Source organism: Rhincodon typus, chromosome 6 (assembly GCF_021869965.1).
Source record: "Rhincodon typus isolate 14 chromosome 6, sRhiTyp1.1, whole genome shotgun sequence".
Lineage (NCBI taxonomy): Eukaryota > Metazoa > Chordata > Chondrichthyes > Orectolobiformes > Rhincodontidae > Rhincodon > Rhincodon typus.
The window spans coordinates 51171314-51190216 of NC_063337.1; the positions used below are offsets into that span (position 1 = coordinate 51171314).

The 18903-nt window shown below is 41.3% G+C and overlaps 1 protein-coding gene across 2 annotated transcripts in view; it reads left to right on the plus strand.

Annotated features, from left to right (window-relative positions):
- rev1 (REV1 DNA directed polymerase) overlaps positions 1-16885 on the plus strand; it is a 126324-nt gene extending 109439 nt beyond the window's left edge. For both annotated transcript variants that reach the window (XM_048598002.1, XM_020528046.2), the window contains one exon: positions 16439-16885. In XM_048598002.1, the coding sequence (XP_048453959.1) occupies positions 16439-16550 (112 nt within the window). In that variant the 3' untranslated portion in view covers positions 16551-16885. The remainder of the gene's footprint in view (positions 1-16438) is intronic.
- The last annotated feature ends 2018 nt before the right edge of the window (positions 16886-18903 follow it).

Genomic DNA, 18903 nt, shown 5'->3' on the forward strand with positions numbered 1-18903 from the left:
TTGGGGACAATTTCAAAGTTTGCAGCTGATCTTAAACTTGAACAACTTATAAACTGTAAGGAAGACAGTGAGAATCTCCAGAAAAGCGTTGATAAGTTGGTGGAGTAGGTAGATAGGTGATGCATTTTGCTTAGAAGGATATTGAAAGATGATGTAAATAGGTGGTAAATTTAAAGTTTTGGCAAAGACCTGTAGCTCAGGTTGTGGATGAGCTTGTTAACTTGCTCACCGAGCTGGCTTGTTTTTGTTCAGACGTTTCGTCACCATGGTAGGTGACATCATCAGTGGAGTCTCCTCTGAAGCGATGTTATTATACTCCGCTTGGAATTTATACTGTCTGGCCTGTTATGGTGAGTACTGTCATTTCCAGTTTTGGGTGGTGAATCCGAAGGGAGGTGCAGGAGCAGAGGAACCTGGTTGTATGTGTGCACAGATCATTGAAGGTGGCAGGACAGATAGAAAACGCAATATTCTTGGCTATGTTAATAAGGGCATAAAGTACAAGAGTAAGAAAGGGAGTCGATGGCCTAGTGGTATTACTGCTGGACTGTTAATCCAGAGATCAGACAACATTCTGGGGACCCGGTTCGAATCCTGCCACGGCAGATGATGGAATTTGAATTCAATAAATATCTGGAATTAAGAATCTAATGTTGACCGTGAATCCTTTGTCGAGTGTTGACAAAACCCATCTAGTTCACTAATGTCCTTTAAGGAAGGAAACTGTTATCCTTACCTGGTCTGGCCTACATATGACTCCAGACCCACAGCAATGTGGTTGATTCTGAACTGTCATCTGGGCAATTAGGGATGGGCAATAAATGCTGCCTAGCTAGCGACGCCCTCACCCCATGAATGAATAAGAAAAAAGTAGGGTCGAGGGAAAAGCCAGGAAACTATAGCGAGGTGAGCCTTACATCAGTGGTGGGTATGTTGGAGGGGATTCTGAGGGAAAGGACTGACATTCATTTGGAAAGGCAAGGACTGATTAGGGATAGTCAGCATGGCTTTGTGTATGGGGGAATTGTGTCTCACTAAGTTGATTGAGTTTTTTGAAGATGTGACAAAGAAGATTGAAGGCAGAGCATAAATGTTGTCTGTATGGCTTCAGCAAAGCATTCGACAAAGTTCCATATGGTTGACAGGTTTATAAGGTTAGATTGCATGGAATCCAGGGGGAGCTAGCCAATTAGATACAAAATTGCCTTGAAGGTAGCAGACAGAGGGTGGTGGCAGAGGGTTGTTTTCAGACTGGAAGCTTGTGACCAGTGGCATGCCACAAAGATGTGTTGGGTCCACTGCTTTGCGTAATTTATATAAATGATTTGGATGGTGATAAATGATTGGTTAGTAATTTTGCAGATGACACCAAAATAGGTGGTATAGTTGACAGTGAAGAAGATTTATCTCAGAATACAATGGAACCTTGATCAGATAGGCAAATGGGCTGAGGAATGGCAGATGGAGTTTAATTTAGATAAATGTGAGATGTTGCATTTTGGTAAGGCAAAATAGGGCAGGATTTAAGCAGGACCCTGGGTAGTATTGCTGAACAAAGAGACCTAGAGGTGCAGGTGCGTAGTTCCTTGGAAGTGGAATCGCAGGTAGACAGGGTGATGAAGAAGGTGTTCGGCATGTTTGCCTTCATTGGTCAAAGTATTTGAGTATAGGAGTTGGGATATCATGTACGGGGCATTGGTGAGGTCACTTTTGGAATACTGCATACAATTGGGTCACCCTTCCATAGGAAGGATGTTGTTAAACTTGAGATAAACAAGGATGTTTCCAGGATCGGAGGGTTTGAACTATAGGGAAAGATTGAATAGGCTGGGACTTTTTTCCCTGAAGCTGAGGTTGAGGGCATGGATGGCGTGAATAGCCAAGGTTTTTTTCCTCAGTGGGGGAGTCCAAAACTAGAGGGGTAGTAGGAACTGCCGATGCTGGAGTCTGAGATAATAAGGTGTAGAGCTGGATGAACACAGCAGGCCAGGCAGCATCAGAGGAGCAGGAAAGCTGACGTTTCGGGTCTGGACCCTTCTTCCGAAACATCAGCTTTCCTGCTCCTCTGATGCTGCCTGACCACAAAACTAGAGGGCGTAGGTTTAAGGTGAGAGGGGAAAGATTTAAACAGGACCTAAGGGGTAACTTCTGCATGCAGAGGATGGTGCATGTATGGAATGACCAACCAGAGGAAGTGGTGGAGGCAGGTAGAATTACAACATTTAAAAGGCATCATGACTGGTATTTAAATATGAAGGGTTTAGAGGGGTATGTGCCAAATTCTATTAAATGGGACTAGGTCCGATTGGATTGTCTGGTCAGCATGGATGAGTAAGACCAAAAGGTCTGTTTCCATGCTTTATGACCCTATGACCCTATGACTCTCTAATGATGAATTTGTACAAGAAAATTATTAGACCTCAGCTGGGGTATAATGTCCAATTTGTAGGTGTCACATTATAGGAAAGATGTGAATGCATTGGAGAGAGTACAGAAGTGATTTATATGAATAGTTCCAGGAATTAAAAACTTCAGTCATGAGGATAGATTGAAGAAATTGGACAGTTCTCCTTGGAGAGAAGTAGACTGAGAGGAAATTTGATAAAGGTTTTCAAAATCATGAACTGGTTGGACAGATTAGATTGGGAGAAGCTGATGCCACTCATAAAAGAAAAAAGAACATTAAAGTGATGTGCAAATGAAGGAAGGGTGACATGGGAAAAATGTTTTTACAGCCAGCAGGTAGTTGGGGTATGGAGTGCACTGTCTGGAAATGTGGTAGAGGCAGATTCAGTTGAAGGATTCAAGAGAGCATTGGATGATAATCAGGACAGAAATGGTGCACAGGGATATAAGGAAATGGCAGGGACGAGTTGGCTGAGTATGATCAGTATCTTTCTTGTTGCAAACGGCAGAGCATCTGTTTGTTACACCTCACCAGAGTAGTGCACTGGAAATCAAGCCCTGGTATTGTGGGAGTTGTCACAAAACCCCATGTGGGGTTACGTGGATGGAGTGGGCGGTGGGTCTGTGTGGGGTACTCTTCGGAGGGTCGGTGCAGAGTCAGTGGGCCTAATTTCCTCTTTCTACACTGTAGGGATTCTATGAAAAGGTAAATATTTTAAAGAAGTATTCAAAATTTCCCAATTTATCTGTCTTTTAGACCAGGTTAATTGAACACATGGACTGGATATCTGTACTTGCTGAGGATTACTATTTTTTACAAATAAATAGATTCTAGCTACAAGTAAAAACTTTTGAACCCTTAACACACCACTCTCCTGGTTACAACTCTCACCCCTTTATAAAACTCTCCTTATGTGCGCATTGGACAGACTTAAAGAGGAGGTCATTATGGGCAGTAGGAAGGACTGGGAAGGCAGTCACTGGCCCTTGCTACATATTTTGCTGAGATGATCCTTTTGGCTTGACAAGAGTTGCTACTCCTAGAACTTCCTTCCCAAGCTACTTATAAAGTCTCTGATCTATTATTTAAAAGCTATAGCTTACAGCGACTGGGAAAATAAACTGGCTTGCTTCAGGCTTGAAAGAGATAGTAGGAACTGCAGATGCTGGAGAATCTGAGATAACAAGGTGTAGAGCTGGATGAACACAGCAGGCCAAGCAGCATCAGAGGAGCAGGAAGGCTGACGTTTCGGGCCTAGACCCTTCTTCAGAAATGGGGGAGGAGAAGGGAGGACGGACAGGTCAAGGGGGCGGGATGAGGTTAGTAGGTAGGAGATGGGGGTGGGGCTTGAGGTGGGAGCAGGGGATAGGTGGGAGGAAGGACAGGTCAGGGCGGCGGAAACAAGCTGGGCTGTTTTTGGGATGCGGTAGGGGGAGGAGAGATTTTGAAGCTTGTGAAGTCCACATTGATACCATTGGGCTGCGGGGTTCCCAAGCGGAATATGAGGTGCTGTTCCTGCAACCTTCGGGTGGCATCGTTGTGGCACTGCAGGAGGCCCAGGATGGACATGTCGTCTGAGGAATGGGAGGGGGAGTTGAAATAGTTCGTGACTGGGAGGTGCTGTTGTTTAGTGCGAACCGAGCGTAGGTGTTCTGCAAAGCGGTCCCCAAGCCTCCGTGAAGCAAACAAAGTTTGGGACTAGGTTAGTTTGGGAAACTTGATCAGCATGGACAATCTGTTTCCACGCTATATGACTGAAAGTTAACATTTCACCAAAATTGAACTGGACTAGCAATATAAATACTGTGGCTATAAGAGCAGGTCAGAGGCTACTGCAGTAAACAACTCTCCACCTGACTCCCCAAAACAATGTCCATCGTCTACAAGGTGCAAGTTAGGACTGTGATGGAACATTGCTAACTTGCCTGGATGAGGGCAGCTCCAGTAACTCTCAAGAAGCCATCAATGTGGTGAAGTTGGGTACAATACTTGTGGATTGGAAGGCAGGAAGTTAGAATTTGGTATTTGTAAAATGCTAGGGGTAAAGCAGTACGCGATCCCTTTAAAAGATGGTGTGCTTTTTCAATGCTTAGACACTCAACAAGGATGTCTGTGGGCAGTAGCTTGTGGGTTTGCAGATGTACAGAGAGCACTCGAATTGAAACATTTGTATCAAAATACAGTGAGGAGGTCAACAGTTAGCAGGCCAAGCTGCAGTTTTACCAAGACAATAAGGTTTTGAATTTAGCTAATCAATTTGAACCAGGCACTTAGAGACCAAAAACCAATTAAATATAAATCGGATGGTTTTGACAACATAGGACCAATCCTAGTGTAAGAAATTGTTATGTCATCAAGGATATAAAAGAAGAGGACAGTTGAACAAAGACAGGAACACTAACTGCCATCTGCTAGAGTTAACAACTCTCGGCTCGCAAGAGAGAATCGCTGACTCTCCTAGTCTTCTCTAAGTTTGAGAAAGCACCATCTAAATCAAAGATACCTATGTACACAACCAGTTAATATCCCTGACAGAACATTTGATGGCAAAGGCATTCCTGACAGAACATTGAATGGAGACGGCACAAAACATTCCGGAAGACACGCGACCTGGCTTTAATTTGAAGAAGCTAAAGCCTATGGGTTTTTTAATTTTATATAAGTGGGACTTGTATTTATTGGAACAATATACTATTAGAATCTTGTTCTTTTTGGGAATAGTTAATAGTTAGAAGGGATTTATTCGGTTTGTTGATAGTTTGGTTAATTTGCTCGCTGTTAGTTACATAAATTGTTACTTGTTGATTGTAGAGTTAATGTCAGGAATTTATTTTATTTAACCATTAGAAGTTGTTGAAAAGCAGGTTACACCACTTTTCACTCTCCTTTTACAGATTATAGGGTGAGGTGCTTTGGTTTTAGTTCTCCAAGGGGGGGGGAATTGATCTCTTTATAACAGATTGGGCCTCGGGTCAGGGATTTGGACAGGTTGGGACAGATCTGGAGGGATTTGAATAGATTTAGGGTAAGAAAAAGTCCCAGCAGATTTAAACGGACTTGGGGACTAGTGTCCTAGATCGTTAAATAAAACTTAAGTGAGAAGTGGAAAATCTGTTTAATTTGGGTTGCTTGTTGGTTAAGTCAAAAGTGAGGAAATGGCTCTTAACATTGCTGAAGGGGGGTCGAAGATGCTTCCCAAATTTGCCAACAAAGTTTAGAAAGGCAGAAAAGGAAGACATCTTTAGAATTAGCAGACGGGCTAGAATTGGGTTTAACTAGGGATAAGAAGAAAGCTGAAATTGTAATGGAGTTAGTCAAGCATTTAGGTATATCAGAGAAATAGTTGGTGCAGTGGAGTTAGAAAAAATTAACTTGCAAATTAGACACTTGGACCTAGAAATTAAAGAAAAGGAAAGACAAGCCAGGGCAGAAGAGAAAGAAAAGGAAAGAATGTTCAAGTTGGAAAAGATGAAGCTGCTTATACATGAAAGATGAAGCGAGAGAGAAGAAAAAGAGTTTGCACTTCGAATGTTGACAATTAGACAGGAAAGTCAATTTAGAAGGGTGGAGATGAAGGTAGAAGGTAGGCTTAGTGAGGAAGCGAGTGAATGATGAGCATACCCATCATAGCCAAAAGCCTGGTAGGGATATATACAAATATGTCAAAACATTACCAAAATTTGAGAAAAAGATATAGAAGCCTTTTTAATTTCCTTTTAGAAATTAGCTAAACAGATGAACTAGCCACAGTCTATGGTGGATAATGTTAATTCAGGCCACGATGGTCGGCAGAGCTGGTGAGGTGTTTGCAGCACTATCAGAGGAGGTGTCAAGAGGTTATGAAGAAGTAAAACAGGCTATTTTGAGTGCCTACGAATTGGTACCAGAAGCATATAGACAATGGTTCAGAAATATAAAAAAGGATCTAGGTCAGACTTACATTGAGTTTGAAAGAATTAAACAGAGCAACTTTGATAGATGGGTGAGAGCATTAAAGATAGAAAAGACATACAAGGATCTTAATGATATTATTCTGCTGGAAGAATTTAAAAAGTCACTTCTAGAAGTGATAAGAATTCATTTTGAGGAACAGAAAGTTAAAACAGCGAGAAGAGCTGCAGAGATGGCGGATGAATATGCATTAGTGCATAAATTGAAATCTAGCTTCCAACAGCAATTTCATTCTGTGAGGGATAGAAATTGGGAAAGAGGGAGATCCTTCAATGAAAAACAAAAAGTAGATCACACTGGGAACAGTTTACCACATGTGAAATTTTTCACTGCAATAAGGTGGGACACACAAAAGTCTTAGTGCTGGTAGATTAAGAAAGGTACTAGGAAAAAGGATGTGGTAAAAGAGGCTAAACCAATGGGATTGGTTGAGGTAGTGAAGGACATCCCAAGAGAAGTTGAGGAGCTGCAGGAGAGTGCACAGCCTAGTCACAAGCTAGATAATAAGATAACGCCCAAGTGAGTACAGTTTACTTAGGTAGAACGGGGGAGTAGGTAAAGAAGTTAAAATATTGAGAGATATGGGACCTGGTCAGCCTCTAATAGTGAGAGATGAAATGCCCGAGTGAGCGATAATCCGTGGAATAAATAGAGAATTAGTGTTCCCTTGTGTAAGATAAGGCTGGGAAGTGATAGTGGGAGTGATAGAAAAGTTGGCTATTCCAGGAATACAGTTTGTTCTTAGAAATGATATAGCTGGATCACAGGTGGGAGTGATACCCATTGAGGTGGGAAAACCAGGGAACTGAGGATTCAAAAAGAAAATATCCTGGAATTTTCCAGACTCTCTGGTGACAAGATCCCACAGCCTTAAGTTAAAACAAGAAGGGAAAACAGAAGAGAAGGATGAAGGAGTTGAGTTCCAGTTAGCTGATTCCTGTTTGATGAATGGGACAGGAAAAACCTAAGCAGGTAGAGGATCAGGCAGAGGTGTTTAGTTCTGAAAGATTAATGGAATTACAACAAAAAGATGAGATGATAAAGGATTTATGTCATAGAGCCTACTCTGAAAAGGAATCAGAATGTATTCCAGAATGCTATTAGCTTGAGGATAAAATCCTAAGGCAGAAATGGAGACCACGGCAGGTTAGTACAGATGAGAAATGGGTGGAAGTTCACCAGATTGTGTTGCTGGTACAATACAGACAGGAAGTATTGCAGGTAGCACATGAATTACCTGTAGGAGGTCATCTAGGAGCGAGGAAGACTTGAGCTAAAATACAGAAGCATTCCTATTGACTTGACTCACATAAAGATGTGGTTGAATTTTGCCGTACCTGTTATATGTGTCAGGTGGTAGGAAAGCTATTGGCAGTAATAAAACCAGCACCTTTGATGCCAATTCCCGCATTTGAAGAACCTTTCACTTGGGTAATGATTGATTGTGTAGGTCCCCTCCATTAAACCAAAAGTGCCAACCAGTATTTGCTAACCATAACAGATGTGTTTACCAGGTTTCCAGAGGTAATTCCTTTATCGAATGTCAAGGCAAAAATGTTGTGGAGCAGTTGCTTGCTTTCTTTGCTCATTATGGACTACCCAAGGAGATTCAGTCAGACCAAGGGTCCAATTATCCTGCCAAACTATTTAAGGAGGTCATGGGTAGTTTAGGCGTCAAACACTTTAAATCAAGTGCATACCATCCTGAATCCCAGGGAGCCTTGGAATGGTGGCAGCAGACCATAAAGACAATGCTGAGGGCTTATTGCCAGGATTACCCAAATGATTGGGATAAAGGTATCCCATTTATACTATTTGCTATTACAGATGCTCCAAATGAATCAACTCAGTTTACTCTATTTGAATTGATATTTGACCACGAAGTAAGATAGCCTTTAAAATTAATTAAGGAACAGTTGAACCAAAGTCAGAGATCTCACAGTTAGATTAAATACCGGAGATGAGAGAGAGATGTGACAAAGCACAGGTAGTTCTGTTCTAGTGCATGTTTCGTTAATGCAAATTGGCTGTAACGCGATTGATGAATAGTGGACACTTTAAATAATGCAAACTTTCTGCTGTACAGGTATAGTAATTTTCTATAGCGATTTCCCTATACCGTGAGGTCATACAAACGCAACTATCCCATTATCGGAGAACTACCTGTAGGTGAATTAGCTGTACGGCATTTGAAGGTGGCACAGCACATAATGAAGCAAGAAGCAGATAAGAAATCTAAACTTCGTACATTTGCCCGTGGGGATAAAGTATTGGTGCTGTTACCAGTGGTAGGAGGTCCTTTCAAACAAGGTTTAGTGGTCCCTACCAGATTGAGAAGAAGTTAAGTCAGGTGAATTATCTGGTAAAGATGCTAGATAGGAAAAAAAATTATGGATATGTCATGTGAACATGCTGAAACCTTACTATGACAGGAAAAAGGAACTGGAGAAAAATGTTTTAGTTACTGCCACTCAGAGGAATCAAATCCAGATGATGTAGATTTTGATGTGCACGAAATAGATTGAATAATGAAGTCCTTAAAGAATGGGATAGAGTAGTGAGCTGTCTGTCCTAGGAACTGAGGACTGAATTGAAAGAGTTGTTACATTGCTATGAGGACATATGTAGAAATAGATTGGCGATGACTAATACCCTAGTCCATGAGGTTGACATAGGGAGTGCTGTTCCAATAAAACAACACCCCTATAGGCTTAATCCTCTCCGAGTAGCACAGGCTCAGAAGAAAGTGGAAGCGATACTCCCTAGGGGAGGCAATGGCCTAGTGGTATTATCACTGGACTGTCAATCCAGAGACCCAGACAATGTTCTGGGGACGCAGGTTCAAATCCCGCCATGGCAGATGGTGGAATTTGAAATCAATAAATATCTGGAGTTAAGAATTTAATGACCGTGAATCCATTGTCGATTGTTGGAAAAACCCATCGGGTTCAGTAATGTCCTTTAGGGAAGGAAACAGCCATCCTTACCTGGTCTGGCCTACATGTGACTCCAGACCACAGCAATGTAGTTGACTCTAAACTGCCCTCTGGGCAATTAGAGATCAGCAATATATGCTGGCCTAGCCAGTGACGCCCTCATCCTGTGAATGAATAAAGAAGAAAAAAAAATCATAGAGCTGACCCAAAGCAAGTGAAGTTAGCCGATTGCGTTGGTTCCCAAACCTGATGGTACTCAACAATTCTGCGTAGATTATCAGAAGGTCAATGCTGTGACCAAATCTGACTCCTACCCAATTCCAAGGCTGGAGGATTGTGTGGAAAAGATAGGAAAACAACATCGGAAACGGACGGATGACACTGAGAAACATGAAGACTAAGGCCATCGAGGAATTTCCAAGACCATCCTCGAAGAAGGAAGAGCCACGATCTTTAGGATTGAGCAGATTCTACAGGAAATTTGTGCCAAACTTTTGTTGTGTGGCGGCAGTGTTGATGGACCTGTGAGAAAAAGAACACACAATTTTGGTGGACAGAATAATGCCAAGAGGCACTTGAGAATTTAAAAGCAGTGTTAACCACTGCACCAGTTTTAGCCATGCCAAATTTCTTGGAACTCTTCAAAGTTGCAATCAACACAAGCGATGTAGGTGTTGGAACTGTTATTACAGGAGGGTGATTGTGGAATTGAAAGACCAATCAGTTATTTTTCAAAAGAGCTCAATATCCACCAGAAAAAATATTCAACCATTGAAAAGGAGTTATTGAGTTTGGTAATGACATTACAATATTTTAACGTTTAAATTGCAAACAATGCATCGGACACAATTGTGTATATTAATCACAATCCTTTTACATATCTAGAAAGATTTAAAGATAAGAACACCAGATTATTTCATTGGAATCTTGAAAATATTATCGCAGATGTTTTATTGCGGGTTTAAAAGAAAGTGTTTGAGAAGATAGAACAGTAGTGCTCAATGTTATATGTAAATAGAATTAGTATGAAAGGTAACTCAATGCGATACGCATCTAGTAATGTAATGAAGTTTAGGTTTGAGAAAAAAGACGCTATCTTTTCATAATGGTTATTTTTTTTCTTAAGGCAGAGGTGTTGTGAAGCTGGGTAGAATATTTGTGGATTAGAAAGCAGGAAGTTAGAATTTGGTATTTGTAAAATGCTAGGGGTAAAGCAGTATGTGGTCTCTTTAAAAGATGGTGTGCTTTTTCAATGCTTAGAGACTCAACAAGGATGTCTGTGGACAGCAGCTTGTGGGTTTGCAGGTGGATAGAGCACTCGAATTGAAACATTTGTATCAAAAGACAACACAGTTAGCAGGCCAAGCTGCAGTTTTACCAAGACAATAAGGTTTTGAATTTAGCTAATCAATTTGAATCAGGCACTTGAGACCAAAAGCCAATTAAATTTAAATCTGATGATTTTGACAACATAGGACCATTCCTAGTGTAAGAAATTGTTATGTCATTAAGGATATAAAAGAAGAGGACAGTTGAACAAAGACAGGAGAACTAACTGCCATCTGCTAGAGTTAACAACTCTTGGCTCGCAAGATAGAATCGCTGACTTTCACAGTTTTCTCTAAGTTTTAGAGAAATCACCATCTAAATCAAAGATACCTACGGCTAAACTAGTTAATATTCCTGGCAGAACATTTAATGGAGAAGGCGTTTCTGACAGAACATTCAACGGAGAAGGCACAAAACATTCCAGAAGACCTGTAACCTGGCTGTAATTTCAAGAAGCTAAAATCTATGTTTTTTATTTTATGTAAGTGGGTGTCCCAATCTCAAACGGAGTACAGAGGTTCAAGAAATTAGATCACCCAAACATACCTGAGGACAGTTTGGGGATGGTTGTAAATGCTGGCCAGCAGTGAAACCCACATCTCCTGAATGAATAAAAATGGGATAATTAACCCAAAGGTCAGCTTGTGCACCTCCCCGAGCAGGCTGTGTGGTTATGGAAATAAGAAGAGATTAAAGAAATTCTCCAGTTTATTTTTTTCTGGTTGCTTTAGCAGAGAGTGTTAGTTGCACTTTGGGCCACATATGACTCTGAATTTGACCAAGGTAAATGGCAGTTACCTCAGCCTGCCCTGTATGCAAAACAAAAAAAAAATTAACTGCTGATCATGTAAAATGAGGGTGCAGCAATGATTTCAGTTCAGTTCAGTTTTATGACGGCATAGATGCTGAAAGGTTGTCTGGTTCGAAACCATTGAGAGAATCTACTGTAACCTTTCAGAGTCTTGTGGCACTGAACACAGCAAGATAATTAGCTAGGATGTATATAATGGAAAAGTAACTAGAATAAGGCACTGAGGCATCCATTGTCAAGAGTCTTATTAGTGGTTCAATATGAAGTATATATGAAGTAAGATTGATGTCTTATAAGAGAATTCTAGAGGGAAATAAGCAAATCTGAATGCTTTGAATTTAACAGTTAACGGTCCCTAACCGAATTCATAACTAAATGTAATCACGTTAACTTTAACAAAAATCTTCACCCATTCTGTTTCAATATTATGACATCAATTTGGGTTCTCACCAGATCTGTCTAGTTATAGAGTCATAGAGTCACGCAGCACAGAAACAGACCCTTCAGTCCAAATCATCACACTGACCAGATATTCTAATCTGACCTAGTCCCATTTTGCAGCATTTGGCCCATTTCCCTCTAAATCTTTCCTGTTCATGTACCCATCCAGATCTGTTTAATTGTTGTAATTGTACCCACCTCCACCAATTCCTTTGGCAACTCGTTCCATATACGCACCACCCTCTGCATGAGAAAGTTACCCCTCAGGTCATTTTTTTTTTAGTCTTTCCTCTCTCACCTTAACCCTATGCCATCTAGCTTTGGACTCCTCTGCATAGGAAAAAGACGTTGGCTATTCACCCTATCCATGCCCCTCATGGCCGTATAAGTCTCTATAAGGTCACCCCTCAGTCTCTGACACTCCAGAGAAAAAAGCCCCAGCCTATCCAGCCTCTCCCTAGAGCTCAAAGCCTCTAGTCCTGGCAACATCCTTGCAAGTCTTTTATGCACCATCTTAAGTTTTAACAACATCTTTCCTATATAAAGGCAACCAGAATTGTATGCAGGATTCCCAAGGTGGCTTCACCAATGTCCTGTACAGCGACAACATGACATCCTAACTCCTATACTTAGTGTATTGACCAATGAAGGCAAGAATGCCAAGTGCCTTCTTCACTGTCCTGCCTACCTGTGACTCCACTTTCAAGGAACTATGCACCTGCACCTCTAGGTCTTTTTATTCAGTAACACTCCCCAGGGCCCTACCATTACCTGTATAAGTCCTGCCTTGGTTTGCCTTACCAAAACGCAACACCTCTCGTTTATCCAAATTAAACTCCATCTGCTGTTCTTCGGCCCATTGGCCCACCTGATCAACATCCTGTTGTACTCAGATAATCATCTTAACTGTCCACTACATGATGTATTTTGGTGTCATCTGCAAACTTACTAACCATACCTCCTATATTCACATCCAAATTATTTATTTAAATAACGAAAAGCAGTGGACCCCAGCACTGATCCCTGTGGCACACCACTGGTCTCAGACTTCCAGATCAAAAAGCAACCCTCTACCACCACCGTCTTTCTCCTGCCTTCAAGCCAATTTTGTATCCACTTGTCAATCTCTCCCTGGATTCCATGTGATCTAACCTTACTCACCAGTCGACCATGCAGAACCTTGTCAAACGCTTTGCTGAAGCCCACATAGACAACGTTTACTGCTCTGCCTTCATCAGTCTTCTTTGTCACCACTTCAAAAAAACTCAATCACATTAGTGAGATCTGACCTCCCACGCACAAAGCCGTACTATTATCTAATTTTTGGTCTATAAGTATGGTTGTTTTCCTTGAGAGCATCTTCAAACTTGTTCTTGTTGTACGTTGGTCATCTTCAAAGAATGGGTTTTAATTTCAGCATCCACTGTATTTTGCTTTTATTATCAGATCTGTCTGATGGTTAATGGCTCAAACCTTGTCTCTCTTCCCATATTGTTAAGGATTCCTTACGCTCTGCCCTTATTCCCGTTTTGTTCATTTACTTATGTTCGTTCACATCAATGACCATATCCACTCACCTAATCTTTTCCTGATTATTTTAATTTAGATTTGTTAATTTCATTCAAATCAAATGCCCTTTGCATGCACAAGAATAATTCACCGCATTATAACTTTATTTCCTCACTTTGCAGAGCTATTACAAATTCATACATAATTGATAGCTTACCATCTTTCTTGTCTGTGGTGGCTTTAAACTCAGTCCATTGACCTGAAACGTAACTGAACCATTTGTGGCTTATTTGTGGCTACTGTAGCAGGGCAGCCACTGGGAGTTCTGTGGGGAGTATCTCTCATCCCAAGAAAGAAAAACGACATGGTACAAGAAAATGCTTGTTACAATGCATGAGGCCTCTCACTTTCTACAACGTGACGAATGCTTCCTCTGAACTTATCCCTTTTTAATTTCAAATTATGCAGGCTGTAATCTTAATTCCTGATCCAGATCATCATGCTCTTATAGTTTAATGTTTTGGTTTTGTATGATGAGCTTTGGGCCTTCACTATGGATTTTTAACAGACTAAAATGGATTTTGGTGGTTTTGGATTTCTTGACTTCGGAGAAAGAACTCTAGCAATATAACTTTCTCACTGCCTTGGGTAGTTGAGCCACTGATATCAGATGTTCTGTTATGTTGTACTTTCAATATTGAAAATACTGTAGGTGCATCACAATGCCGTAATAATAAGGAATATCAGACAGATTTGGTCCTCTGTGGACTACTAATTGTTTATCATTGCAAAGTATTGTAATTCAGGAAAACAGTCAATATCATAGAGCTTTCTTTGATTCATTTTTATGTCAAATTCTGTTTCTTTGAATCAATTGCTGCTACCAATGATAGTGTTGTCCTGTTTCCTAAGTAGAAAAAACAGTAATTTCAGACCCGTCTTCGTCCTCGTATTTCAAGGACAGCAACTTCCCCCCCCGCTTCAGTGGTCAAAAACACTCTCAACCACATATCTTGCGTTTCCCACACCTCTGCCCTCATACCCGCTCCTGCAACAATCCTTTCCCACAGGCCCAACCAGTCCCCCTCCACCAACACCCTATCAGCTTAACCAAACTCGTCCTTACCCTTAACAACTTCTCCTTTAACTCCTCCCGCGTCTTACAGACTAAGGGGGTGGCCATGGGAACCCCCCTGGGCCCAAGCTATGCCTGCCTCTTTGTAGGATACGTGGAACAGTCCCTCTTCCGCAGCTACACTGGCCCTATCCCCCACCTCTTCCTCCGCTACATCGATGACTGTATCGGCACCGCCTCGTGCTCCCACGAGGAGCTTGAATAGTTCATCAACTTTACCAACACCTTTTACCCCAACCTCAAGCTCACCTGGACCATATCTGACACCTCTCTCTCCTTCCTGGACCCCTCTGTCTCCATCTCTGGTGACCACCTCAAAACCAACATCTATTTCAAGTACACTGACTCCCACAGCCAACTAGACTACACCCACCTCCTCTCACTCACCTTCCTGCAAGTACGCGACCCCCACTCCGAATTCCTCTAACACCGCCGCATCTGCTCCCAAGATGAGGCGTTCCACTCCCAAATATCCCAGATGTCCTTGTATTTCAAGGACCGCAACTTGCCCCCTTCAGTGGTCAAAAATGCTCTCGACTGCATTTCTTGCGTTTCCTGCACCTCTGCCCTCACACCCCCTCCCCACAACATAAAGAAAGACAGGATCCCCCTTGTCCTCATGTATCACCCCACTAACCTCCAGATTCAATGCATCATTCTCCGCCACTTCCGCCACCTGCAATTTGACCCCATAACCAAGGATATACTTCCCTCCCCACCCCTATCAGCCTTCCGTAGGGACCTCTGTCTCCATGACTCCCTCGTCCGCTCCACACTCCCCACTAGCCCCACCACCCCCGGCACCTTTCCCTGCAACGACAGGAAGTGCTACACCTGCCCCTACACCACCCCCTCACCTCCATCCCAGGCCCCAAAAAAACCTTCTACATCAGACAGATGTTCACCTGCACATCTGCTAATGTGGTCTATTGCATCCGCTACATCAGTGAGACCAAGCAGAGGCTCGGAGACCGCATTGTAGAGCACCTGGGCTCTGTACCCGACAAACGACAACACCTTCCAGTCGCGAACCATTTCAGCTCCCCTTCCCGCTCCCTGGGTGACATGTCCATCCTGGGCCTCCTCCAGTGTCACAATGATGCCACCCGGAAAGTGGAGGAGCAGCACCTCATATTCCGCCTTGGGAGCCTACAACCCAATGGTCTCAATGTGGACTTTACCAGTTTCAAAATCTCCCCACCTCCGGCCTCATCCCATGACCAACCCTCCCTCTCATCTCTGCCTTCTTGACCTGTCCGTCTTCTCTCCCACCTATCCACTCCTTCCATCTCACTGACCAATCCCCACCGCTGCCTACCTGCACTCACCTATCACCATCCCACCTACCTTCCCCAGCCCCACCCCTCCTCTCTGTACTTATTTCAGAGCTCCCTTCCCCCACCCCCATTTCTGAAGAAGGGTCACAATCCAAAACGTCAGCTTTCCTGCTCCTCTGATGCTGCCTGGCCTGCTGTGTTCCTCCAGCTCCATACTGTGTTATCAATTCAGACTAACCTGGTTTTGACCTTGAATTTGTTCAAATATTCACCTCTTTTCAGTATTAAGGATATTTAGTGTGTCAGGGAGCACTTAAACATTAGCGAAATCAACATTTTGGCTTCAGCTCCACCTCTGAACTATTAATTTTTCACTCAGCAAATAATTTCAGTGGGGTGTTATTTTGTTTTGACCATTTAATTTGCTAGCCTTAATATGCACACAGAAAAGATGTTGGTAGTTTTTTACATAATACTTTACATCCTAATTTGTTGCAGCTTCAGCAGTTGTCTATTTTATGCTGCAATGTGTAATATATAGTATATATGGTATTCAGTTGCTGTTTACCACAAAGAGTAATATTTATGCTTAGTTTTTCAAAACAACATTCTGAGAGTGATGTATTTGCTATTTCCTGACAGGCTAATCCAGCAGTCAGCAGACTCCCTGTGGAACATGGCTTTTGATTTCATTCTTGACAATGTTCAAGTTGTGATGCAGCAAATCTATGGAAGCACGTTAAAATTTACATGAAAGGTCAACGCTAGTGAAATTTTTAAAATCTAATACACTGGAGCCTGGAGCTCCCATCTTGTGCCATAAATCCTTTGTGAAGCTCTTAAAATTTGCATGGTAGTAACACATTGTGTTTTTATGAAAACATTTCTGATATTGAAAAAACATTTTGTAGGTTTTTTTCTTGGCAAAAAATTGTGTGCCAAATTCTTGTTGGAGTTGCATGTAAATAATTGTGTTGTAAAAAGTATCATGTATGTAGAATACATTGTATTTAAAAAAATTGTTGTTTATAAAGTTTGTTTTTTTTAGTGTTTACTTCTATTTAATAAAAAATGTTTGTCGTGAATTTATAACATAACTCTCATCTAATTTTTTGGAATGTAGGAAATTAAAAGACATTGGCCCAAATCTTCTCATCTCCAGATTTTCATAGACTAGATGTACCGTGAAATGTGTGCATCAGGACCTCTTGGAAGCTGACTGCACATTAATTGGCTGGCATGTTTAAACTTTTGGTGTGCAATTTGCTGGTGTCTGGAACCCTCTGACAAAGTCCAGACTGTGGTGGTTTCTGACTTGTTTACCATGATTATAGTTAACCAGGAAACATTTGAAGAATTAAAATCTGCCATAACTTATGGTTTACAATAAAACTGACACCCACCTTTCTAACCACCACCAACCGAACTCCTAACCTGATATGATTACCCACTTACCTGCCACCCTAAGCTCTCACTTGGCACCTTGCCCATTTACATTCTCTCAGTAATGTCACGAAGTGGGACCTTTTAAACGTTTTGCTTACTGGAATATGAAATCTATCATTTATGGAAGCTAAAAAAAGTGGTGACGTGTTTTCTGTGCTGATTCACTGTAATGCTGCCTCCGTGGTTTGCTAGATTGCAGCTGTTGTGATGGATCCTGCATCAGATGTCCAGCTGGAAAATTCCTGGTAAGTGAGGAACATTTTGTTTGTTCTGGGTTAACTGTGATACCGAGGATGATGATCCAGGCCACAATAGATTGGCATTTCAAATACAAACTGACGATAATATCACTGCCAGAAGTATTCTCAGTTAAAGTAGTTACTTTTATTACTGGCTAAATCCTCTGTTCTCAGAACGTGTGTATTATTTCCTATGGCAGTGAACTTTTATAATTTAGTTCTCTCAGTAAATGATATGCCAGTACTGAATAAATACAAATCAAGGTAAAAGATGAAAAGTGAGAAGCAATTAACAGTTTAAAAAAGACCTAAAATTTAAAAGTTGTTCATTCACCACCTTCTGTTCATTGCTCGCTTAGTTCAATTCTTCCAACATCATCTTGTTCAGCAATAATTTTACATTAATCCCTTATGATCAAGGCTAATGTGCTATTTGCCCTCCCAATTGCTTATTGTACCAGGACATTGACTTTATTTCAAGTACAAGGGCACAAAGTTGATCATTTAATAAGAAATTAGTTTTTCCAGATTATACTTCAAATGTCATTTATTTTATCCACCCACTCAGCAATGTGTTTCTTTGTAAATCTTTTGTCCTTCTCAGTTTACTTTCCAACATGGCTCCATATTGTCAAAAACTGTTTGACACACAGCACTTTGTTCCATCATTTGAGTCAGCAGCAGACTCTAAACGGCCAAGGACCCAACTTGAATCCTTGCAACAGTTGAATAGGAACAGCCTATCAATCTGAAAAAGACCTGTTTATTCTTATTCTGTCTCCTGTTGTATAACTAGTTCTTTATCCCTTCTAATAAAGGGTCTTAAATAAAAACAAAGAACTGGAGATCTGAAATAACAACTACTTGCTGGAGAAACTTAGCAGGTCTGGCAGCGTCTGTGGAGAAATAAAGTTAACATTGAGTCCAGTGAACATTCTTCAGAATTTTGAACGTGTGTGTTTTAACGCTTTTTAACCCGACTACTTTTTTGAATAGGAATAAATGGAAAATGAAGCTTAAATAAATGATTGTTACTTATTCAGCTAACCAAAACTCAGTACTTCATTCTAACCCATGCCATCCCCAATATTTTACTTTGTTTTTGGCACATTTGTAAAGTATTTGGATGAGGATGGCTGTATAGATTAGATGTGACTTCAACCTATCAAGGTGTTGAAGAGAAGGACTCTGACATGCACACTGTATGAGTGCTGCTTTTGGGTACTACATAAAAGCTGTTTTTTAAATTTAGGAAGGAGTGTTTTGGGATTCATAAGATTATTCTTGAACTATATTATTAAATATAGTCTGGTTTATTCCATTTTACCTTCATTTCTTTTGTTGATAAATTTGTTTTATTGGATCATAAGTGGGGGTTCTGAGCAGGATTTTTGAATTCACTGCTTTCAAGAGGGATCTTTG